The 25,982-nt window shown below is 36.1% G+C and overlaps 1 protein-coding gene across 3 annotated transcripts in view; it reads right to left on the bottom strand.

Annotated features, from left to right (window-relative positions):
• Window positions 1-471: 471 nt before the first annotated feature.
• Window positions 472-25,982, bottom strand: part of LOC129746121 (tyrosine-protein kinase receptor) — a 90,379-nt gene continuing 64,868 nt past the window's right edge. For all 3 annotated transcript variants that reach the window (XM_055739608.1, XM_055739607.1, XM_055739606.1), the window contains 12 exons: window positions 17,464-17,621; window positions 17,232-17,398; window positions 16,982-17,169; window positions 16,754-16,919; window positions 16,399-16,690; window positions 15,733-16,333; window positions 15,574-15,672; window positions 15,305-15,512; window positions 15,023-15,238; window positions 14,892-14,961; window positions 13,902-14,831; window positions 472-1,207 (listed from right to left, as the gene is read on the bottom strand). In XM_055739608.1, the coding sequence (XP_055595583.1) occupies window positions 647-1,207; window positions 13,902-14,831; window positions 14,892-14,961; window positions 15,023-15,238; window positions 15,305-15,512; window positions 15,574-15,672; window positions 15,733-16,333; window positions 16,399-16,690; window positions 16,754-16,919; window positions 16,982-17,169; window positions 17,232-17,398; window positions 17,464-17,621 (3,656 nt within the window). In that variant the 3' untranslated portion in view covers window positions 472-646. The remainder of the gene's footprint in view (window positions 1,208-13,901; window positions 14,832-14,891; window positions 14,962-15,022; window positions 15,239-15,304; window positions 15,513-15,573; window positions 15,673-15,732; window positions 16,334-16,398; window positions 16,691-16,753; window positions 16,920-16,981; window positions 17,170-17,231; window positions 17,399-17,463; window positions 17,622-25,982) is intronic.

The following is a 25,982-nucleotide window of genomic DNA, read 5'->3' as shown; positions in this document are numbered from 1 at the left end:
GTTTCTTGTTTTAAATTTTATTACACATGCGGTAGAAAGTTGAGTTGTTTTTTTTTTGGTTTTCAATAAACATCGTGTATGTTTCAGCGGTTGAATTCGCTTTGAGCGATTTACTTTACTTTTTTTTTTGTCGAATATATATTTGTTCTCTTTTTCTCAAGAATTTAATCGTCTTACATACGCTAATTTTTATGTTTCGGCTTCAGTTGTCCGTCAGACTTCTATGAATACCGGTTTCAATTCCATTATCGCTTAATTTTGTTTCAAAGGTGAAGGTTTATGTTTTTTCGTGTTTGAAAATTGAATTTCAAGAAAAAAGTTTAACTGACGTTCATAAGGTGAAAAAACGGTTTATCGTACTTTCATTTACTCTGAAGGAATAAGAATCAGAATTCAGAATACAAATTTTGGATCTAAATCTTGAAACGAAGATTAAATAGTGGATTGAGAAAAATCATCGAATCTGCTCTCTCTAAAATTTTGTGAAATTATTGAAATTGTCTGGTGGTCTCATGGTGCAGAATAAAAGAACTTGAATTGTTTACTCATTCATCTCATTAAGTCTCTCAATTTTCTCAAACGCCAGTTCCAATTTTTCTTGAAATTCTCTCCTTACGTTCTTTCTCACTTCAGAACCCACCAGAGCTTAGCAGCTGATCTCCGAGTGGTTCTCGTTGTTGATGTACCGATCGCTAAACGTCTGGATGGTGAACGCCGTCGGGCGATTATCGTTGCTCTTGTCGCTGCCGCTGCTATTACTGTGATGATGATTGCTTCCACCACCACCTCCTCCATTACCTCGGCCGCTCAGAATCTTCTCCCCATGATGTTCCCCATTACTGACCAATCCACTGGCCGCGTTGATCATCCGGATGTTCGCATACGATGTTCCACCGGGCTGTTGCTTGTTTAGCGTGGACGGATCCAGCGTGATCGGTGGTGGTATACTGTTTAGCAACTTTGCCGTTTCGATTTGATCCATTGTAGGGGGAGGAACGACGACGTGGTTGCCGTGGTTCATACCATTGATGGAAGCGCCCGAACTGCCATTGGAGCTGCCACCCGATCCGGTGCCGTTGCAGTGCGGGATCATTCCGTTGCCCATCAGAGGACCGTGAGCACTGCCCATCGGGTTGCTGAACGAAATGGGAGGCTGTATGCTGGTGGGCGTTTGCTGCGGGGTGTCCAGGGAGATGAGTTTGTCAACCTGTCGAGGAAAGGAGAAAACAGCATTTGTATTATCATTAATCAAGTATTTTAAATAATTTGATAGAAGTAAGAATACCGAAAACGCGTCATCGCTCTGTATAATTTATTGCCTCGCTGTAAAGCAAAAATGTCCTCAGCGGGCAATACATGAAATCACATTTGCACATATGCGATTATTATCCGACTGTTTGATTATATGCAAATGACCTGCAATGTGTACAAGCAGCACCATGCACCATGTCACAAAAGGTGGTTGCACATAAATTTTGATCCCGACGGATTTCATGAAACACGATTGCGGGCTCATTTAATCAGTGCCTTTTCTTGTTTCAGGGTTTTCGCCATTAATGTTTTGCGTTTGCTGGAAATATGTTTCGATTGTGTGTTGGCAAGCATAGAATCAAACAGTCGACATAGAAGCATCGGTGGTGTATTTGATGTATGTATGATGCAAATCGTATCCGAAGCGACAGAATTTCATCTAACTCAATTGCATTTGTGCAAATTTAGTGCTATGTATGGTCCTCTTAAAATGTAGTCACACCTTGAAGAAATGTGAAAGTTTTCTCTGCTGCCATAGCAGCATCGACGTAGTTCGACGATTCAATATTGCTGAAAAAAGGTATTGTCGAACGTGACCTCATCAATCCTACAATACGGTAGGATCGTTGCTGGCAAACGGTGACAAGCAGTGTAACCTGCAAAGACTTAGCAGTGTGCGTAGACCGAAAAATTTGCGGAACATGTGAGGCGTCGCTGCCTTAGTAAATAACATCCGAACAACAGACTTGCCTCCTTCTCCACCTCTTGTGGAACGGAGGGGGTGTAGAGGATGTGTGAGAACGCTAAAGTTTTGTACCTGAATGTTTAAGCAGCGATGGGTGTTTGCAGGTCTCAAAGTCAATGTCGGAAAGACCAAGTCGATGGAGATCAACACAGGAAATCCATCCAGTTTCATGGTAGCTGGGCAACAAGTTGAGAAAGTGGAGTGCTTCCAGTATCTTTGTAGCCAGATAACGCCTGATGGTGGTACCAGAAAAGACATCGAAACCCGGATCAGAAAGGCCCGATTTGCGTTCGCGAGTCTCCGAAACATCTGGCGGTCACGCCAGATCTCTCTACGAACTAAAATCCGAATCTTCAACTCAAACGTCAAATCCGTATTGCTGTACGGGTGCGAAACTTGGTGCACATATGCGGTAACGACGCGAAAACTGCAAGTATTTGTAAACCGCTGCCTGCGGAATATCATCCGCGCTTGGTGGCCTGGCAACTGGATCTCGAATGAGGAACTACATCGCCGGTGTCATCAAAAGGCGCTAGAAATCGAGATTCGGGAACGTAAGTGGAGATGGATTGGGCACACGCTGCGGAGAGATGAAAACGAGATTTGCAGAGAGGCGCTAGATTGGAATCCAGAAGGTCATCGAAAAAGAGGCAGACCCAGAAACTCGTGGCGGCGAAGCCTAGCCGCTGAAATCCGAATTGTCGACGAGAATCTTGGCTGGGACCAAGTGAAGATGCTGGCTCTGGATCGTCAACAGTGGAGGTCTTTTACCACGGCCCTATGCACCGGAGGATCGGCGCGGGATCATTAAGTAAGTAAGTAAGATGGGTGTATCCTTCCAAATTATTAGGGGTTTACGATGAATAATCCAAACGGAGTGAAAATTCCCGAAAACAAATCTTCCGAATTATGATTGATTGCTATGCTATGAAGTTTGGGCATGCAGTTGACTGCATGGATGACTCCAACATCCGATCCTACGCATGACGTATCAAAAATTATACAAAACTGCGAGGATAAGACGAAACTTTCTCCGCAGTGGATCTCGTAGGATTCATATTCTCTCCGAAGCAAACTGAACCGGATTAACAGTATGAATTCGAACGACCCAGAAAAAGTGATCGAGAAATTGAAAAAACATGAAGTGGTGTACTCTCGAGCAGACGAGGGAAATGCAGTGGTTATCATGAATAAACAGGATTATGATACCAAAGTCCGTGACATGATAGCAACGGGCCCAAACGAAGAATGCGCATTCAAGAACGGGAAACCAAAAGATCCTAGATATGCTGATCGAGGAAGCCAAAATTGTCAGGCAAAGAGTTGCCAACCTTATTGGAGATTCAAAACTAGAAAGCAAGTTCTTCGTTCCGAACGCTAGGGTTTCATCTTTGTATTGTTTCCACAAAAACCCCATAGCCATGCGACCCATTTCCTCCAATATTTGTATACCCACGGAAAAAATGGCAGCTTGGTTGGTAGAGGAAATGAAGAAGTACCCGATGAATCACGAAAAAGTGTAAAAAACTCGATTGAGCTAATGGAACACCTAAAAGGATTCAAAGTGCGTCGAGGCGAAATTCTGGTTTCATATGACGACTCCGCACTTTTCCCCAATGTCCCCACCTCCGATGCTCTCGACAGCCTACGAAGACATTTAGAACGCCGCCGAGTACCCCCAAATCAGATCGAAGCATACATCGCCGTCGCTGAAGTTTGCATGAAACAAAACTATTTCATGTTTCGGGGTATGCTTTATAAACAGACCTTTGGCCTCAGTATGGGTAGCAAACTCTCCCCCCTTCTGGCCGAAGTATTCATGGGAGATTTTGAAACGGATCGGGAGAAGAAAGAAAAACTCTTTCCTCGTGTTTGATGGCGCTACGTAGATAATATTTTTGCTTCCGTAAAAGAACGCTATCTCCCACAGACACTCGAGCTCCTCAATAATCAGCATAGCTCGATCAAGTTTACGGTTGAAAAAGAAGCTGAGGGAAAACTCCCTTTTCTTGACTTGCTGATTCAAAGAAAAGATCATAATACCTTGAAATTTGGAATTTACCGTGAACCAACCTCAACTGATAGATACATCACGGTCGACTCGAATCATTTTGGGGCTCAAAAACAAACCGCCTTCCACTCTATGGCACACCGGTTGTATCATATTCCGATGGAGAAGCAGAAGCCCGAGTTTGAAGAGGAAAAGCAGAAAATATACGAAGCCGGGATTGCGAACGGATATGACTATGATTTTGTTCGAAAAATCCTTAGCAAACAAGCCCGAAAAAAGCATAGAAGTGATAGAACTACCTTCAGACCGAAAAAAAGAAGAATCTTACAGAGTTAATTTACCATTTCAACCGAAACTAACTAATGGTATAAGTAAGATTCTTCTACAACATGGATTAAAAACTGCGTACAAAAGTGGGTATACTTTGAAGGATCGGCTAGTTTCACTCGAAGATAGGATTCCAGAAGAGGAGAGATCTGGAATTTACGAAATTCCATGTAAGAGTTGTCCATCGATTTACATCGGCCAAACCCGCCGTAAATTTAAAGTGCGGCTCAAAGAGCATAAGAATGCCGTTGAAAACAAAAGAATCAACGAATCGAGCGTGGCCGCCCACACAACAGAATTTGACCATTGCGTTGACTGGGAAAAAATCAAATTTGAAAAATGCGTACGCAAACCTGGACACCTTAACGCTTGGGAGTCTATGTTCCTCAGCACGGCCGAGAAACCGTTGATGAACTAAGATGACCCGCCGATTATATCTCCAGTTTTCAACCTGATCAACCAAAAGCTCGCATGATGCGACACCCTTTCGACGAATACATCAGCAGAGTAGGAAATTGGTTACGTTAATCGTCTTCAAGTAATCAGTCGGACATCGTCCTGTAGATGGGCAACATCAAGCCCGAAACCGGTCCACAAAAAAATTAATTTTAAACCCTTTTTCCGTTAAATAAGAACGTTAAATGTCGTGTCCTGTAATACGTCGTGTGTTTTGTGTCTTTCAAAACTACATTTGAAAAAATCTTACAGAAATTCGAAAATTTGCTGAAATACTGGCTAATTTCCAAAGAAAAACTGGCTCGTAGTTATTATACCGTCAACTGGGGCAACATGCAACAATTTTCAACTTCAATGGCTTCTAAAAAACTTATGTTCACAGTTAATCGTATCCTTTATGCATCAAAAGTTTTAAGGATGCTGGGGCATCAATTTGGCGTAGTTAAAAAAATTATTGGTTTCTTCAGTTATTTTTAATTTTCTAAAAACATGCGATTTTCACACTCCTTAGAAAATGGGGTAACTTGCAACAAACTTTGTTTTTAATGAAAAATCTTATGAACACGTACGAAAATTCATAGTTTTTAATATATTTGCAATGCCTTCAAGACCGTTACGCATGACAACACCAATTGCAATAGTTTTTGGGTCTGTAAAAACAAATTTTCACATTTTTTTCTGAAAATAAGGATGCTGCATACATTTAGAGGTTAAATAATACTACGAAAAATTCTACAAGCTGAAATCATAAAAATTAATGTTTGGATGAATGAAATTTTAATGTTTACAAACGCGTGATACAAAACATTCATATTCCAGCACATGGAAACGAGATTTACAAGCTATTTCTGTGATTTGCATTTTATTGCATTTAACCCCAGACACCTAACTGAATTTTAAAAATATTCATTTAAAAAAATTGGGTGATTGTTCGAAAAATATTTTTACGCCAACAATGTTGGTATAACATGAGGAAACCTGTAAAAAGTTTGTAGGTAATTTTATCAAGCCGATCCGTCATACTGGGTAAAGTTTTTTTCGGCATCAAAAAATGTTAAAATTTGTACATTTATTGCTCGATTTTTCAAATTTTACATAAAAATAAAAAACTTAAGACAACTAGCTAAAGATGCGAGAAATTATGTCATCATCATTTTGTTATCATTAAAAGATAACTTATTACAATACATTAAATTAAAAATTGATTCAATGTAGTGTTATATAAATGTTGCATCGAACCCCGCTGTTGCATGATGCCCCGTTTGACGGTATTGAAAGTTTTTGAACATAAATTTTACAGATTGCCACACAAGTTATTTCAACAAATGCGACTGATTAGTTATTTGAACAAGAAGACCTCTCAATTTTGCATAAATTGTTATTTTTGTTTGAAATGCCATAAATATCTTTCGAAATTTGATAACTATTTTGACCCTGCGTTTACACGGCTCTGTCGATTGAGGTTAAATTAAGCGCAATGCTATTCCTTTTCATCTACCTATCTTGGTAAGCGACGGCCCGAATTTGAGAACTGATTATGTAAATGGAACCAAAATGTGCTTGGCAGTGTATTTGGGTACGAATAATGTTTCTATTTTTATTTAAGTTTATGGCATATCGGCAAATTATAATTCTAATTATAGAGTAATTAAGACAGAAATGAAAACTGAAAGGTGGAAAGTTCAAAGCTAGAGCGCTTTGGGTAGAAGAAATGAATAGATGGTAAAAATGTGAGCTAAGAGCTTTCTGTTATCGACATCTTTAAACTACTTGTGTGATTCTATGCCCAGCACCAGCAGGTTGTTTGTAGTAAGTGACGAAGAAGTCACCTTGCTACCCACAACCAGCTACGGATGGGTCGAACCAGTGTCATTCCAGTGAGGAAATAGGAAGAGAAGAGAAGGTCTCTTAGCCAATTTTTTAATTAACTTGAGAACTTATCTAGCAAATTGAGCAACAATTTAAGATTCCTCCCATTTTTCAGTGGGAGGATAAGAAGTCGGAAGGGCTTCCATATGTTTTGATTTGAGTGACTTGAACAATTATCAATTGAAACCAAATTAGGAAAAGAAGGGTATTTGAGAACGAAAAGAGTTTTTGATTTTTAATTAAAAGAATAATGGCATTTCGGTGAAGTATACATTATAAAAGGAAGAATATCAAATGAAAGTAATGAAAATTATAGACGGATAGATTAGAAAAGGAAAGGTGCACGAAAAGTGTTGAAAATCAGCCAAGAGCGTGTTATGAGAAAACATCTTGCCGTACGAGACCGTTTGTCCCGCACCATATTATTGTCTGTAAACACGAAAAGATTTTTCTTATGCCATTCTGGGGAAAAAAATCTGGGAAATGCTCCATTCTGGGAAAAAAAATTCTGGTAAATGTTGCATTCTGGGGAATTTTTTTCTGGGAAATGGTTCATTCTGGGGTTTGCTTTCGGGTATTTGTCATTCTGGGAAAAAATCATTCTGGGCAATGGTTTTCGGGTAAATGGGATACAATCAGTCGGAACATACAAAGTGGGGAGAGCGACTCCCTTACAATTTTTGCATAACTCGAGAACTAGTCTAGTAAATAAACGCATATTTAGCATGCGAATGTATTCCGAGTTGGAGTGTTTTTTTTTTATTCAAGACCCTTCTTCTCTTTTTCAGTGGGAAGAAGAAACAGTGTGTAGAGGACTCCCATCCATTTTTTGTCATATCTCGAGCTCTCATGAGAAAAATGAAATCAAATTTGTAATTTTTTGAGGCCTATGGTGGGAAGATTTACTAAAAATATTTGTTGTGTAGCTCAAGAACAAATCACACAAATTTTGTTGTATAGCTCAGAAACTAATTAAGAAAGTGAAAGCAAACTGGCTATAGAGACCCCTCTCTTCTTCCAGGAGATGGAGAGCAAGTGGGCACTCATACGAGGTGTAATGTATGTATGTATGTATTTTTTTTTTTAGTTGGTAACCACAGGTGGTAAATCCCGGTTTACGGATTGTATTCCAAGGCACGGCGAGCCACCGCGTCCCTCCAGTTTGCTACTCTGGGTCCATGTATGTATGTATGTAATAGCACGAGAATGTATGTATGTATGTAATGTATGTATGTAATAGCACGAGAATTTATCTAGGAACAATATTTAACAAGAGAGCAAAAAAGGATACGTAAAATATAACTTTAATGATTTAGGACCTTTCTTTAAAAAGGGAGACTTGAGGGAGTTTTTGTGCATAGTTCACGAAATTTAAAACAACAACGATTGAAAATAAATTTTAGATCAGGTTTAGAGAATGTTAAAGAAAAATCATTTGAGAAAACTAGAAAAAAACATTTTCGTAAACTCAAATTGCAGTACTCATTTTAAAGTGGTTACATCTGAATGATGTTCAAACTTATTTAGAATGATGAACAAATAAATCAAGATATTAAAAGTTCTCCAAAATTTCATTAATTTCTGGAAGTACACCGGGCAACTAGTAAGTACTAAAAATGAAGGCGTTGCGAATTTACCTTGAGGGAGAGAGGAGAATACAAGCTTTGAAGTAGATGCTCTTTGAATTAGATGACGATTTTCAATGGCAAAAACGGAACTTTATTTTTTATCAAAAAAACAGAAAGAGGCGTTCAAATCATACCAGGAACGATGCGATCATTGTAGGTATAAACTAGAGATGTACCGAATATTCGGTCGGCCGAATATTCGGCGCCGAATATCGCCGAAAAACCGTTAAGCCGAATAGTTGAGCTAAGTATTCGGCCGAATAGGCCGAATAGGCCGAATATCTTCTACAGACTTATAAATTTTTCAAATATTTATTGGTAATTTATAAAATATCCTAATGTTATGTTGTAAAAGCTACACAATCATTAAACACTTATGGTTTCAGCAAAAAATCTAAGGTGTATCCGCGTATCTTTCACTGTAGATCGTACAGAAGGATGCTGAACGGTATCGCTTTATACTTTGGTTATGGTTTATTCCAGATTTTCTGGATATATTCGGACTTGCCCATAAAACCAGTAAAGAATCTAGATAAGTCAAACTGGACGGAATATCCAGATATTGTTTAATACTTCCCGAGTTTTGCTCGGGTTTATTCAGATTATAGGCTAAATCGAATAAAAAACTCAAATTCCTCTTTAAATTTTTTAAGATTTTTGTTCAATTTTCAAAAATTTCAAAATATACATAAATTTTGCTTTTTTTTTATTTTTTTCAAAAATCGTTCTGAATACCTGACCGTCTGGATACGTATAGCTGAAAGTATGGTTTGCTTAATGTTTTAAATTATCCATATTTTCAACAACTATTTTAAAGACATCTTGCTCAAATTCGACCTTCATCTAATTCAATATCAGTGAAGAAATTTGATGATAAACGCCCTAGAAGCAACTAGTCATCTGATGTCTTATCAGTTATAGGCAACATTTTAAAAATCAGAAAGACCCCTACTTAAAAAATATCTTGTAAAACATCATCCGATAATATCATCTGGTTGAAAAAAATCGACTAAAAATATCAGGGGCATTAATATGGAAGAAATAGAAACCATTGAAATAATCGCTTAAGGGGTTTTCACTGAAAACTCAATAAAATATTCGACCGAATATTCGGCCGAATATTCTTTTGGCCGAATAGTTGAAAAGGTCAATATTCGGTATTCGGCCGTTCGCCGAATACCACTATTCGGTTCATCTCTAGTATAAACTGTATAAAGCTGATGATTATCGACAGATTAAGGAGGTAGATCTGTGGACATGGAAAGATGAACAAAAGAACCCTTGATATTATTTCCTAATCACAGGAATAGAATGATCCCACCGTGCATAAAAGGGACATTTAAAAAGTGATAATATCAGTTGGTGAAAGTGAAAAAAAGCAATTTTCTAATCGAAGAATTGTTGCAAGTTGCAAGCGTTCTCCCACCATACAGTAAAAACCAATTAAAGTAAAAAAAAAAAAAAACTTGATCACTCACAACTTCGAAATGTGATCAAATTTGATGAGAGGATGTAAACATTAACCTAACATTGAGGTCAGGGCCGGATACATCAACTACAGTTACCCTTGATGTTTTTTTAATTAAAAAGGGTGAAGAGTGTATAAAACAACGTTAAATTCATTATGATCAGAAATCTAACATTAACTTGCATTATTCGTTCTCATACTTCTGCTTATGAAGTGAGCATACCACATTGCCAGGTTTTATTAATTTTATTTCGTCAAATTTTCTTTACAAACTGATAAATTTTGTATTTTTTTTTATTTTGACAAATTTAAGAAAAAGTTAATCTATCCTCCGTAAAAGCTTTTACATTTTTTTTTCAAATGAGGAGAAAATGCTTCCTCATCGGAACATAATGCTTAATTTTCTGGAAACTCCTGAACTATTTTCTATATTCAACTAGCTGACCCGGCGTGCTTTGCTACACCTTACAAAATCGAATGATATTTTCATAATTTTTTAAAATTTTTATTGTTTTGTTGGCATTATTTTAAATCAAATTATAACATAATTCATAAGCAACCGCTATAAAATGAGAGCTGCAGCTGGAGTTTCGGATTGCAACACAAAAAAAAACTTAAACTAATATTCTGAATCTTGACCTATAAATTAGTGTTAAAGATCTGATAATTTTAATCTGTTTCTTTAAGCAAAGCCCTAAAAAAGGAGGGTCTCAAATTAATCGTACGCAAAGAATTCAACTGATAAAATATGGTTGTTTTTGCTTGATATGTTCTGGATTTATGCTAAAAAACGACAAATTTGATTCCATTTGCTGTTGTAGTTCTTGAGTTATGCAATAAAATTGTATGAAACTTCCCTCCCTCTTTCCTTTCTCTCCGCTGGAAGAAGGATGGGATCTCAAACAATTATTAGAACATATATCCATGTCAAATATGGGTTTTATTTGCTGGATTAGTTTTTGAGTTATGTAAAAAATTAAAAGGAAGGCCCCTCCTCTTTTATATCTCCCTACTGGAAAAAGGAAGGGGTCTCAAATAATCATTGAAATATTTTTCGTTTCCAAATACTTTCCCATGCCAAATTTGGTTCCATGTGCTTTATTAGTTTTTGAGTTATGTAAAAAATATGAAAGGGGCCCCCCCCTTTCAACTGCAAAGAGGGAGGGGTCTCAAATAATCATTGAAATATTTTTCGTATCAAAATACCTTTCCATGCCAAATTTGGTTCCAATATCTTGATTTGTTTTCGAGTTATATTAAAAATTGTAAGGTAGCCCCCCTCCCTCCTTTCTATCACCCCACTGAGAGAAGGGAGGGGTACCTAATATTCATTGAAATATTCCACGTTCCCAAATACCACCCCATGTCAATTTTGATACCATTTGGTTGATTGGTTCTCGAGTTATTTAAAAAATGGTCTTTTGTTTCTGAGCCCCTCCCCCCCTTCCTGTTAGGGGGAGGGGTCCCAAACCATAATAGGAACCTTCCCCGGCCTCCAATACCCCCACCTACCAAGTTTCTCGTAAATCGGTTCAGTAGTTTCTGAGTCTATAGGGAACAGACAGAAAGACAGACAGACAGACAGACAGACAGACAGACAGAAATTCATTTTTATATATAGACTAGCTGACCCGGTGTGCTTTGCTACACCTTTCAAAATCAAATGATATTTTCAGAAATTATTCAAATTTTAATTATTTTATTGGCATTATTTTAAATCAAATTATAACATAATTTATAAGCAATCGCTATAAAATGAGAGCTGCAGCTGGAGTTTCGAATTTCAACACAAAGATAACTTAAACGAATATTCAAAATCTCGCTCTATAAATATGTTTTAAAGATCTGATAATTTGAAGCTGTCTAGACGGTCTCAAATTAATCGCAAACCATCTAACTTATAAAATATGGTTGTTTTTTCTTGATATGTTCTGGATTTATGCTGAAAAACTGATAAGAGAGCCCCTCCCCTGTCCTTACCTTCACTCCCTGCTGAATTCAGGTCGTGATTTTTAATTATCATACCCATTTTTTTCGTTCCCAAAAATCCTCTTATATAAATATAGTTCCATTGGTTGATAATTTTTAAAACTTTACAACAAAAATTAATATGGACCCTCCTCTTTTCTTCCCCTTTCTACACTGTAAAGCGTATGGATCTATAACAATCGTAGAAAGATATCTCGTAATCAAGTACCTTTCCATGTCATATTTGTTTAGATTTGTTGGCTTCGTTAGCATAAATTAAAACATATGCTAACACAATTGTATTGGGCTCACCTCCCTCCTCCTATGTACCTACTCACTGAAAGGAGGATTGTGTGTCAGATAATCATAGAATCATACCAAAATGATTTTTCATGTTAAATTTTGTCCATTTCTCAGATTTTGTAAAAAAAAGAGTTAAATGTAAGCCTCCTCTTCCCTTCCTATATTCCCAATTCTATCATCTTACTGCAAGAAAGGAATTGTTGCACATACAAAATGTATTTTTCGTACTCAAATACTTTTGATGCCAAATTTGGTTTCATTTGCCCGATAAATTCTCGAGTTATGCAAAAAAATTACATGGAAGCTCCCCCTTCCCTTTTAATATCTTTCCGTTGAAAAAAGGTGGGGCTTCAATTTATGGCAGAAACATTTCTCGAATCCAAATACCCTCATATAAAAATATGGTTAAATGTGCTCGATCAACTCTCCAGTTATACTGAAAATTGTTAGGCAGACCTTTCCTCCCCCTTTTCATCCACCTCTTTGAAGGAGTGAGAAATACCAAATATTCATAGAAGCACATCTCGTACCCAAATATGATTCCATGCCAAATTTGGTTCCATTTGCTGTTGTAGTTTTTTAGTTATGATGTAAAAATTGTATGAAACTCCCCTCCCTCTTTCCTTTCTCCCCACTGGAAGAAAGAAGAGTTCTCAAACAACCATTAGAGCATGTCACGTTCCCAAATACCCGCCCATGCCAAATTTGGTTCCATTTGCTTAATTAGTTTTTGAGTTTTTAAAAAATTATAAAAGAGGCCCCTCCCTTGTTTATTTCTCCCTACTGGAAAGAGGGAGGGGTCTCAAATAATCATAGAAATATTTTTCGTATCCAACTACCCTACCATGCCAAATTCGGTTCCATTTTCTCTATTAGTTTTTGAGTTATGTAAAAAAATATGAAAGAGGCCCCTCCCCCTTTATACAGGAAAAAGGGAGGGGTCTCAAATAATGATTGAAATATTTTTCGTATCCCAATACCTTCCCGTGCCAAATTTGGTTCCAATATCTTGATTAGTTTTCGAGTTATATTAAAAATTGTAAGGTAGCCCCCCTCCCCCCTTCCTATCACCCCACTGAGAGGAGGAAGGGGTACCTAATATTCATTGAAATATTCTTCGTACTCAAATACCACCCCATGCCAATTTTGATACCATTTACTTGATTGGTTCTCGAGTTATGCAAAAAATGGTCTTTTATTTGGGAGGCCCCTCCCCCCCCTTCACGATAAAGGGAGGGGTCTCAAACTACAATAGGAACCTTCCCCTGCCTCCAATACCCCCACCTGTCAAGTTTCACGCAAATCGGTTCAGTAGTTTCCGAGTCTATAGGGAACAGACAGACAGACAGACAGACAGACAGACAGACAGACAGACAGACAGACAGAAATTCATTTTTATATATATAGATAGATAAATAAGAGACAGGGATGAATTATCTATTGTAGGGTATGCATTCCAGATTACTCGGATTTTTCGGACATGTCCGGGTTTTCAAAGTAGAGGACAAATAAAAAAAACTAAGGTCCAAATTAGGCTCAATTTTCTGTGCTTGTTTTGAAAAGGAAGAGCCTCCGGAAACAGGCTTCCGGAAACAGTTCTTTCAATTGAAAAGCCCTAGGTTCAGTAAGTGTCACATTTTACATTTGTGAGATATCTCAAGAGACGAATGCTGAACGTGTAAGCATTGAAGAAATACTTCCGAAAACTGAATTGATTAACGTCTCATCAAATCCACAGATTCAGCAGAAAGAAAGATGTATATCTTTCCACTTACCGGGATTTCACTGAGTTAATTATTATGAGTAAAAAATTCGTCAAGAAAAAGTGTAAAAATTGAAGTATTTTCCAGTGCTAGAAAAAAAATGTCAACTTACCACTGGACATCCCGGTTGCTCGATCGGGCCATTTTCGTTTACCAACATAGTGGGATCCTGCATAGGTGGCAACGGAGCTCCCGTCGAAACCACAACCGGATGTTCCCGAATGAAGGACGTTTCCCAGCATTTGCCTTCCTGCGGTTGCTGAGGTCCGTTCAATATCCGGGGACTTGCAGTCTTTGGTGGCGTGCAGGTGACCAGCGTATCCGGAATGGTGACCCCGGTGGCTTCACTGAGTAACCGTTCGGCTACCGAGCGAGGACCCGGCAGCGGTATGAGATAGTCGGACGAGTTCGGTACCTGCAGGCAGAAATCATCGTTTCCAGGCGGGCGCATAATAGTGGTGTCTCGCTCGTTGGACGGTGGCCGGAAAAAGCTTGGCAGCGGAGCGTTCATTACCTCCGGATCCTGAGTACAGGTCGTCAGTCGTTCCAACAGATTCGAGAAGGTAGGCCGCTCTTCCGGAGTAGGATTCCAGCAGTCGGCCATGATGCGATAGATAGCGTTCGGACAACCGGGAGGAGCGTCTAGGCGGCCACCTCCCGTTACCAGCTGCATCACATCGCGATTCGGTAATCCGGTGTAGGGCATCAGACCTAGGCTGAATACCTCCCAGAGCAGTACGCCGAATGACCATACATCAGTCTTTGAGGTGAAGATGCCATCCAGGAAAGCCTCCGGAGGCATCCACTTGATGGGGAGCATCGCTTTGCCACCCTTGCGGTAGTAGTCGGACCGGTAGATGTCCCGAGCCATACCAAAATCGGCAATCTTAACCACCCGACCCGGACCCTTACTGCTCAGCAAACAGTTCCGGGCGGCAATGTCCCGATGGATGAAACGCTTGCTCTCCATGTACCGACAACCTTTGGCCACGTCCAGGGCACAGAATATCAAATCCTTCATCGTGAGCGGTGATGGACGTTCCTGTTGAAAGGGTGAAGTGTTGTCAGCAGGTTTGCGATTTGAAGTTTTTGGAATACTTACAGGTTTGTTACGACCTTCACGAAGGAAGTTCTTCAAATCACCTCCGGCAAGCAGTTCAAGGACAATGAATCTGAAATAGAAATAGTATTGTAGTACTGGTCACAATCATGTTGACTTAACAAGTGAAATACCTTGGATGGCGATCGAAGCAGACACCTATCAGGTGAACTATGTTGGGATGGTTAAATTTGGCCATTATAGCTGCTTCCATGAGGAAGTCCGATTCGGCCTGTCCGGTGGACATCTCCGGTAGAGTTTTTACAGCCACCGGCATCTCCACAGCATCTCCATCTCGATGTCGGTACAGACCTTGGTAGACTTCACCAAATGCTCCCTGTCCAAGGGCCCTGCAATTTAATAGCATATATGTTAGAGTCATAGCTTAGAGTAGAGTGTGAGCTAAGGATACGTACTTGACCAAGCGCAAGCTTTCGCGGGCCACCTGGGGTAGGCTCTTGACGTCGACGTTCCCGTTCAGAATGCCATCACAACCGTAGTTAGGATTAAAGTTGGTAAGACCAGAATCGTCTGTGGTGCTGCGTAGCCGACTCAACTGTAGATCTTGCTCCAGCAACATTTTGTGACGCAAAGCCGCTTGACGTTTGCGTTGATATCGATTATCTGGGGGAAATAGGGTTCATTAGTCTTGGTATTAATTGTAATCAATTTACGGAAAACTCACATAATACGAATATTAGAATACCTAGGACTGCACATAAAACTACGGCAAGACCTACAAAGAGCATGACGAGTAGTCTCATATCTAGTGTTTCATTTTGCACTGCAATTGGAAAAAAAGGGTTAATCGTACGTTATAAACAAAACAGACTCAATTATTTACATTCACACGCAGTGTAGTTGTCAGGTTTCAAAGTCCATCCATCAGGGCAGATACATCCTACGGTAGATCGATACTCGTCCAAAGCTACGCAACGATAGTCACATCCACATCCGGTGATAGCCGGAATAATGAGGACGGCTCCATGTCCACTGTTAGCTCCCGAATGTTCCATGGATAGTTCCGGGACGTTTCGCTTAGAAGCGAGGAACGAACTTCCTCCTTGGCCATTTGTTGAGTTGATCATGGTATCACCGCCCGAAAAACCTCCTCCACCACCTCCGGTATCGCAAGCTCCTCCACCTCCTCCAAACCCACCTTGACCGTGGGTTCCTCGAGGCAGGTAGCACGGTAAACCACCACGTCCACCTTCCAGAAGAGATGCTCCAAACTTTGGATCCAGAGCCATGTCGACTTGAGCACGCCAACCTCCTCCAGCGCCGGCGTGACGAGTTGAGTCAGAATGAGCGTAACCCGATACGTCCTTCTTACCCGGGATGAATTTCTTTCCATGCTGAACGTCTTCGTCAAGATAGCGTCCAACCCCCAGGCCTCCACCACCGCCGGCAACCAGCAGAGGAACCGCAGTGTTAGCCGAGTTGAGCTGCAACAAAAAAATCAGAGTGTTATCCAATTGACCTGGAAATTGTAATCTCAAATACCACTTACCAAAAAGACGTAGGTTCCACCACCTCCTCCCCCAGCCCCATCTTCGATGACCGTATTCTTGACCTCGTGTGTCTTGGAGGTGTACAACTCCTTCGTGTATTGCTTGTTTTTGATTTCACACGTCTCATCCCGGTATCCCATCGATTTGATGCAGGCATGCTCTCCACTTTGCCCAACCAGTATGTAGATTTCCTCATCCTTGTGCAGCTCCAGCACGCTGAGTACCATGGCACCTCGCGAAGACCCAACGCCTCCGGATCCCAGGCCTCCGCCAGCGCCTTTTGCTATGATCCTGTCAGCAGTAGTTAACAAATTGTTATAATTTGACCTCTTAACTCCAAAAAAAATCACTTACGTGTAGTATCCCTCGTTCGGAACCCTCCAAGCCTGGATACCCTTGAACGGGTGACTGTCAATCACGTGAATAGCATTATACGCTTCAGTATTGTTGTACGAAACCAAACAGTCAGCCGGAGTCGGGCCTTGCATTCCTTTAGCCCCACAAGTGTTAAGTTCAATAACTGCGCAAAGAGAAAGTTTTACGACTTTATACCTCAAAACAAAACCAGTAAGTACAACTTACATGACTTCCCGACAAAGTCCTTGTGGGGCTGTTTGACATCGCCAATCCTCGGATCCCAGTAGTTGTACCCTTGTAGATGCTCGGCCGGTATGTTAAGGCCGAAGCATTCGGGGCTCAGTGAAAAGTCATCGACGGCCACGTCCGAGAAGATGCGCATGCCCATCCGTGCCTCGAATTGTAGATAGTATCTGCAGAACAAAAAAAACCATTGGTCTCTAAAATCTAGAAGAAGTATCCCTGCAATACGTACTTAGTTGTAATATTGGGTAGGACAATATCCACGCGAACCCACTCATCGCCTTGATTCTTGGAGCTCCACCAGAGCGTTGTTGTAACATTCTCTTTCTCCTTTATCTCCACACTGGACAAATTGATGCTTCCCGCATTCAATCCGTACTGGTGGACGTAGAAGCGTACCTATAACGTAAAGCAATGTTTAAAATTTTCCATTCAACAACTAAACTTTAAAAAGTGATTCATACCACACAGGAGTTGCGATACGGAGAGGATGCGTTGGTGTGCACCAACGGTGGCGGATTGAAGATGACGCTGTTCATGATGGCATTGCTGGCCAGCCCTACCAGGGTCTTCTTTTCGCTGTCGTTTGCGTGCTGGTTCATGTTGACGAACATGTAGTATCCTAAGGGTTTAAAAAACGATAAACATGTTGAAATAAATTATTCATACCAAACTAGAGATGAACCGAATATTCGGCGCCGAATACCGCCAAAAATTTATATAAGACCTTAATATTAGCCTTAATATTATTATTTTTTAATTCGTATAATAACAGACTAGTCAAATTTTCAACTGATGTTGGATAAATTATAAAATATCCAAAAGTAATATTGAAAAAGCTGCTCATAAAAAAAACTAATGGTTGCAGCAAAACATCTTAGGTGTAACCGTTTTTAATTCACTGTAGATAGCTTTATACTTGATACATACAGGCTTGTCCATAAATCGAATAAAGAATTTAAGAAAAGTCAAATAAGACCGGGATGGCCAGATATTGTTTGAAACTTTCCGGATTTTTCCCGGGTTTTTATTCAAATTATTTGCTAAATCAAATAAAAAATTTTTTGAAGTAAGTTAAAAAAAAGAACATAAATTTTTGTTTAATCCTTAGATACGATTTTTTCACTGCTGCTATGATTAGATGAAAACTTTATAATTTTCAGTAATTTTCTTTCTTTTTCCTCTTGTATGTTTGAGAATAATGCCTACATTCTGTTCAGATCTATCTTTTTTTTACATTTTTTTCGAAATCGTCCAAACCCGGTCATGTGGATACGTGTGGTAAAAAGTGTGGTAGGCTTAACATTAAAGATCATCGTTCTCGTTGGCAACTTTTTTGATGACATATTGCTAAAACTCGACATTCATTTAATTCAATATCAAATAAGCAATTTCAAATAGCTTGGCACCTGTTTCGACATATTTTGTCCCAGATTTCACTGGAATCCAATCTCTTTGCTGATAAACGTTCTATAAACAACAAGTCATCTGATGTCCTTTCAATAATGGAGACATTTTGAAAATCAAATAGACCCCTACTTAAACAAAATCTGATGTATTATACATCTGGTTGAAAATAATCGACTCAACAATATGAGGGGCATTAAGATGAAAGAAACTATCGCTTTTGTATCTCTATTAAAAACTCAACAGAATTTCGACCGAATATTCGTTTGGCCGAATATTTGAAAAGGTCAATATTTGGTATTCGGCTATCGGCCTTTTTTCGGTACATCTCTATACCAAACCAATGAAACTCTCTGAACCAGACCAGGTCCTTACAGTAAAAATGGTGTAGGTAAGATATTCAAAAATTTCGCACTGAAGTTATTTAAATCAAAGAGATTATCAAAGTTCAGAGTTTTGTGAACTGTTTTCAGGCTAGTAATGGTATATATATATATATATGAATATATGAATATATGAATTTGGATTTTGGTGCCTACGTTAAAAAAACTTATTTCAAGAGGAAATCTTCCTCAAGATTTTTTTTAGTTTTGGTGATCAGTGGGTGATAATTAGGCGTGCGAATGACTCGTTCATGAGAGGGATTTTCTAAATTCTAATTTCGCTAGAAATAAAAACAATACAAAAAATGCACAATGAATTAAGAAACTGATTTCTAAAGTTATTTTCTTGCTAATGAAACCATCACACAAACTCTAAAACATAATTAATTTCACTGATATGATTAAAAAAAATAAAGAATCAAAGTTTCAAATCAATGTTTTTCCGGCAAGTTGTAAAAAAAAAAATATTCAAAATGATTATCCTTATTCTGAAAAAGAAATTTTAAGTCAATATTTTCGAAACACCAGAAATCGAATGAAAAATAAAATTTAATATTACTCCAAAAAAAAAAAAGAAATCAATACACTGCACATAAATAGGATACCTAAAATATAACACCACTTTTAAAAACAAATTGAATCCGAATTATCAAATGAATTTCAGATCAGGTCAAAAATTAACCATGATTAAAATAATATTAAATAAAAATTTGAAATGTGAATTTTCGAAAAGGAAAGTATAATCTAATTAAACTTTAGAGAAATTATTCAAAACACATGGATACCAGGCCCGTGAGAAGGACTCGTCCATGGGGGGGGGGGTTTTGAATTTTAAATTTAGTGAGCAATAATAACACTATCATGGACGATCAATGAAGAAGGAAATAAATTCCCTAAACCATCTTGCTACTTAGAACCATCATTCAAATTTGAAAAAAAAAAATACAAATGAAATGGATTTTTTTAAATAATTTTCAATAAATGAAATGTATATAGTAATTGAATAAATACAAAAAAACAGATTAAAAGTTTCGAATCCATATTTATTTTTGGCAATTTATTTACAATTATTCAAAAAAAAACTCCTTACTATTAGACATAAAATTGCTCAAAAATTCATTTAAGGCAGCGCAAATTACGATATTTCAGGAATACGGCGTTTCGAAAACGAAATTATAATCAAAATTGAAATTTCGTAATCACCAAAATTAAAACTAAATGCTGAAAATGAAAAGCAAAAAAATTTAAACAAAGTATACAAGTTTCACCAGAAATAAAAAGGTTTTAAATAAAAAATGTTCTAATAAAAAAATGCTCTAGATTAAGTTCAAATATCTTATTTGAAATGCTCTAGATTAAGTTCAAATATCTTATTTGAAGTTGATCAGTTTTAAATAAAATCTATCTTTGGTAACTGATCAAATGAACAATCTGCATGAGTATAAATCCAGATTTTGAATCTATTTAATTTTCTTCAGCTTATCAAGAATTCAAAAAAAAACTTTTTCTTTTATTTTCAGAAATTTTAATTGAAAAGATATCTTTTTTTTCATCATTCAAGAAAGTCTTTTCGAATTTATTTAATAATTTTTTACCTTTTTTCAAAAGTTATCTCGAAACATTAGCTGATAGAAAAATGCATATTTATTTGGGATCAGCGCTCGGGAACAATTCAAAATTTGCATATAGGAAAAATTTAAATTTTGGTGCCTTGTGCAATTGATTTTAGATTGGAAGGGAAAAAGATTTTTCTATTCTTAAGGAGTTCAGTGATTGAAGTCATAGTTGATTTATTTAATTGATTTCTTCCTCATATTGAAATAAAATACAAATAATTTGTTCCGAAATTTTTGATAATAACATTAATTATTTGAAATGAATCATATTCGTTCCAATCATCATTGAAACTTATATCGAAAAAAAACCTTCATTTTCAAAAGTTTATATCGACATTTAATGAGCAATAAACTGGTAAGAAATAAAGAACTTCAAATTTGGTTTTGAGCATTGAAAGTAGAAAACATCACAGATCAAGATTAAGCTTAAAAGTTGCCACGGTCTTCGAATTTTCATAGATGATTTTCAAAGTCATGATCGATTCGAAAAAGTAGATTTAAAAATATAAAAATAATTAAAACTTTTTTTTTTGAATCGCAGGCTCATCATAAATTTAATTTTCTTAGATTAAGATTTTTTGAGACAAAATCTGAATAATCGGAAAAAAATTTTTTTTCTTCAAAACTTAAAAATTTGGAATTGGAAAAAAGACTTTCAAATTTTAAATATTAATTTAAACTATTAATAATATGAATGAAAAGATAAATATTGTATCATTATAAAAGAAAATTTCTGAATAGAAATATTACGAAATTTAAAAAACTTATTTATCAAATTAAGTTTATGTTTTATTAAAAAAACCTTAAACAAGGACAAAAACATAAATAAAAAAAATGAGATTGAAATTGATTTTTTCACGAATGTTTTTAATCTGCAGAATATGATTCATAACATGCATATTTTTTTCCATTACTTCAATTAATCGAAGTGAATGTTGAGGTTTCTCGAGCCTCAAGTATTAAATATCTGTCACATGAATACAAATTTGTTGAGACGTTAAATTAGGATTTCAGGAATAAATTGTAAAGTTAAAACAGTTGGTTCGTAATTCTGAACTTGTATACACTTCTTAAGAAAAACTACTTTTGAGGCAAAACACCTTAAAACCCCAAACAAGGATTTTGAAAGAGAAGTTTTATTGCATTATGTTTTCACTGGCACAGAAGCAAACCTTTATTTTATAAACAAGCAAAATCGTCACCCAAGACGATGCATAAAATTGAATTGCAATTAAAAATGTACTATCATAATTGGTTTCAATTTGTCAATATCATATTTTATCGTAAAATGAAAAGCCCTGAGTCCAGACTGTTGGTATTAGAGTGGTATAGGATAAAACTTCGCCGGAGGCGAGGAAATTTTCAAATAATTTTGTTAACACCTATTTTAAAACCCCTTCCCGGACTAAGTTTTTCTCCTAATACAATAGTAGTTTCATATCATGTACTGAAAAATTGATTTGGAAAAATCGTCATGGGGAGGGTTAAACCCCTAAAACCCCCCCCGTTCGCACGGCCTTGATGGATGCTGATAACATTTAAACTGATAAAAATGAAAACATTTTATTTTATATCAAAAGAGATAATAATAACTTTGTGAATTTAAAAATAAAAAAATTAGGAATTTAAACTGATTCTGAATTTATTTATTACACTTTACAGAATGACGATAAATAATCTAAAATTGTTAAATTCTTAATTTTTTTTAAGATTGGAAAACAAGTATTTTTGACTTAACTGAGAAAGTATAAAAAAAGCATTGATTTAATTTAACAGATTTGTTGAAGTATGCAAAACGATTAGATTTTTGCTGATGAAAATAATTAAATTCAATATAATTCATATTTTATGAAAAAATCTTTGAAATTTTATTATATTACAGAATAGGAAAAATTAACCAAATAGATAACAGCTCTTGTTTTTTCCGCCGAAGTAAAAACAAATTGTGGTCTTGAAGAAAGTTGATATACATATTTAATTTTTTTTTGTTATTTCCTAAAGTTTTGTTAGTAAAACGTTTAATTTTTTTAAATAATTGTTACCTACTTTCGAAAGTTTTAGGGTGCCAAAAATAATCAAAATTGGCGCTTAAATTCTTTGCACCTCAGGAAAATGTGGTCGCAATTTTGTGTTATTTTTCGAAACCCTATCGAATGTGGAGTTTAGAAGAACAAGAAATACAAAATAAAATTGAGGTTGAAATTGTTTTCTTGAATATACTAATTTTCAAGACGATGTTTTTGTGTAAGGATTTGAGTTTCAGTACAAACGGCTTATAAAATTGCGATCGGAATTGACAATTGAAAATAAGTTTCAATTCTTGAACGTCATGTAGTGTCGTAGAATGAAATGACCAAGATCAGAGTGAGATGGGTTTAAATAACACCATAGATGAGCCAATACATGTTTAAAGCCACTTATTTTTAAACACCTTTTGGGATCAAATAATTTCACATTTCTACGATAAATTAATTTTGATTAGATAATTGGACTAGGAAAAAATCTTCATGGGAGAAGTCAACTATTGATCATTTTGATACTTTTATATTTATTTTGAATTTTATTCGATTTTTACAGGACTCGCTGGTAGGTATTAAGTAGGAATTAAGTTCTCATTGAACGATGACGATAGTAAAAATATTTTTTTCTATAACATTTTTACTTGAACAATGCATACATAACTTATAGTAACACGAATAGTTTTTATTTTATTATTTTACATTAAAGTTGGTTATATTTTTTAATGAACTTTAAAAAAAAATAAGAGATTTGAAAGTTTCATTTTTAAAAGCAGTTTTTGATTTTACTTAAATTAGCAAGTAAGAAGCTAATTATTTTTAACACAAACTGAACCATTTTGTGGTTCCATTCAGATTTATTTTCTATTCTTTAAAACTCGATTAAAATTAAAGATTTCGGTATGAAACTTCGTTATTTCAATGAAACCAATAAAATATATTACCAGCTGAATTTTCATTTGAAAATAATGTGCAAGTTCTTTCGTCAACAAAAAATTATAATTAATTATTTATTTCATAATTAGGGTCTCCTGAACATTTTTTTTTAAATGAAATCCAGATTTTTCGAATTAAATCTTCAAAATGAATCAAAACTTTATTTTATATTTGGATTTTCTTTCGGTTTGTGGTTCAAAACGAACTCTGAATTAATATAAAATTTTAATTTTGAATCCGGAATCAAAATTATCAAACTACGAGCTCCTGCTATTTGAGTCCTTAATAAAACTTTGACATTCATATTTTAATCTTGATTATAAATCTTAACTTCAAGGTGAATCTGAGTTTTTAATTTTCTATTCCGAGTCTGAAACCTGCCTCTAAACCTAAGCTCAAATCCGAATTCAATATTTAAAAACTATTTTTGAATCAAAGTTGCAGATAACAATATCTTCATATTAATTATCAACTTAAAAGCGTAATTTATATCAGAACCCATAAATGGAATCCTCTTTAAATGCCGAATTTCTAGATTTCAATCTGAATTAATCTTCAGTAATTTATTCAAAATTCAACACTGTTTCAGTTCTGCATCACCATTATGAAACTTTCTTATGATTCTTTATAAGAGTTGAAAATGAAAACTTTAAATCCATAATGCTATTCAACAGCTTATAACTTTTTGCCCAATAAGATACGAAGTTTCGGCCTTCGACAAAGATGCTCAGCGGAAAATTTTCTTTTAAAGGATTTATTAAGAATTAATAAATTGGCACAAAACCCATTACCAGGCTCGGTTCGACAGAAGAAGAATAAAAAGTTATGTTCATTTTTCAGAACAAAAAATTCAATTTTCCCATACAAACATAAAAGTTAAAATTTACTCATAAAAAAGTTACTTAAGAAGTATGCAAAGAATCATGGATGAGTTTTGAACCAAAACGAAGCTTTTTAGATCCCAGGGCTTGAGAAATTAAAAAATAAGCAAAAAATGATCTCAAATCTGTTCAAATGTGAAAGTCTATCATTCTACTGATAAGTAAAAATTTCAACGTGCAAACCTAACAATATAAATTTTGTAGTTAAAGTTATTAACAATATTCATGTCTCTGAAAAACGAAAACCGTTTTGAGACGTCTCTCATCAATTGACTCCCTTTTCAATTTGAATGGAGATAAAATATCGTTTTTTTTTAGTTTACGTTCAGGAATTGATACTCCATGAGGTGTAATATGATTTTCTTTTGAAAAAAATTCCGACGCACGCACAAAGAAGTGTTCATTTTTTCTCATATTTTTCAAGATACGGGGTAATTATGAACACATGTTTTCTAGTCAGTGCTTGATTATTAAAATTTACTTTCTGCAGTCAAAATTACGATAACCCTTCAAGTCCTGAAAATAAGAGTAAAACATTGATTAATAAGTTTTTTAGAATCGGTGATTATATAAAAAGATGCCTCCCACAATCAACGAATTGCATTAAAATGCACTGTTTAGAGGGGGTTTTAATCTAAAAATATAGCCAATACCAAAAGTCATCATATAACAAGAATTATAAAAGTGTTCAGAAGTACCCCATAGACAAGGGGGTATTTATGAATAAACGGGTTAATTATAAACAAGCGTTTTACGCCCAAAAGCTGCAACTTAAAAATAAGAAAAAATCTTAGTATGCAAAAGGGAACCAGTCATTGATTTTTGGTTACTTTCCAGAATTTGAACCTTAAACAGCTACTTGTTTGAGCTGATAGTATACAAAACTAAGTAATTTTGTTCATAATTACCCCACTTAGCCCTATTTAGAAATCACGTTGAAAAATACTTGAAAAATAATTCATTTTAAAATTCAAAACCAATAACACATGAATTCTAAAAAAATGCAAAGCTCATAATATTTAAGGAGTGTAAATATTCGAAAAAAAAATGCAACACTTTGTTTTGTGAATAACTTTTTAATGCATGGATGGAATATTCAGTAAAGCTACCTAATAACGTAATTTGTACGTGTACAAAATTTGGTGACAATCTGGTATGGTAAATCGTTTAAGAAGTCCTAAGAGACCCAATAGTGATTTAAAGTTTAAATAAAAGTGAAGATGATTGATTCCATGAAGTTATGGAATGTGAGAGGTTTTTCAAGCTCAATCCGAAAATATCAATAGAGGAAGGGAGAAAAAAGACAATTTTTTCTGACTGGTTCGCCTATCTGACTTCTAAATAGGCCTGACTTCATTTCTAAAATGTGGAAAAGCTGCCAATCAGTAAAGTAAACAAAATACGGTGGACAAATCGTGTGCAAAATATTTGGACTGCTAGTGGGGAGATATTTGGAAAAATTTCGTAACGGACAGCAAAACGAACGCTTTAACGGCCACCTGGCAGGTTTCCAACAAGAAACTTTTCGTTGACTTCGCCTGTATTTCCCGGAGATGAACAAGGAGAAAAATTGAAAAATATAATTTCTAGTACTTGACGCTAACGATCTCTGGAAACTGCAATTCACTCAGTATTTCATTAACGATGAATGGCTAAAAATACAAAGGAGATTTCCTCCAAATGCGACCGTTTTCTCTGCAAAGCTCTTCAATAGGTCCCACTAAGTTTATACTGTGTTTAAG

The sequence above is a fragment of the Uranotaenia lowii genome, chromosome 2 (assembly GCF_029784155.1).
Source record: "Uranotaenia lowii strain MFRU-FL chromosome 2, ASM2978415v1, whole genome shotgun sequence".
Taxonomy (NCBI): Eukaryota; Metazoa; Arthropoda; class Insecta; order Diptera; family Culicidae; genus Uranotaenia; species Uranotaenia lowii.
The sequence above is the reverse complement of the archived record's forward strand: the minus strand, read 5'-3'. Positions and strand labels throughout refer to the sequence as shown.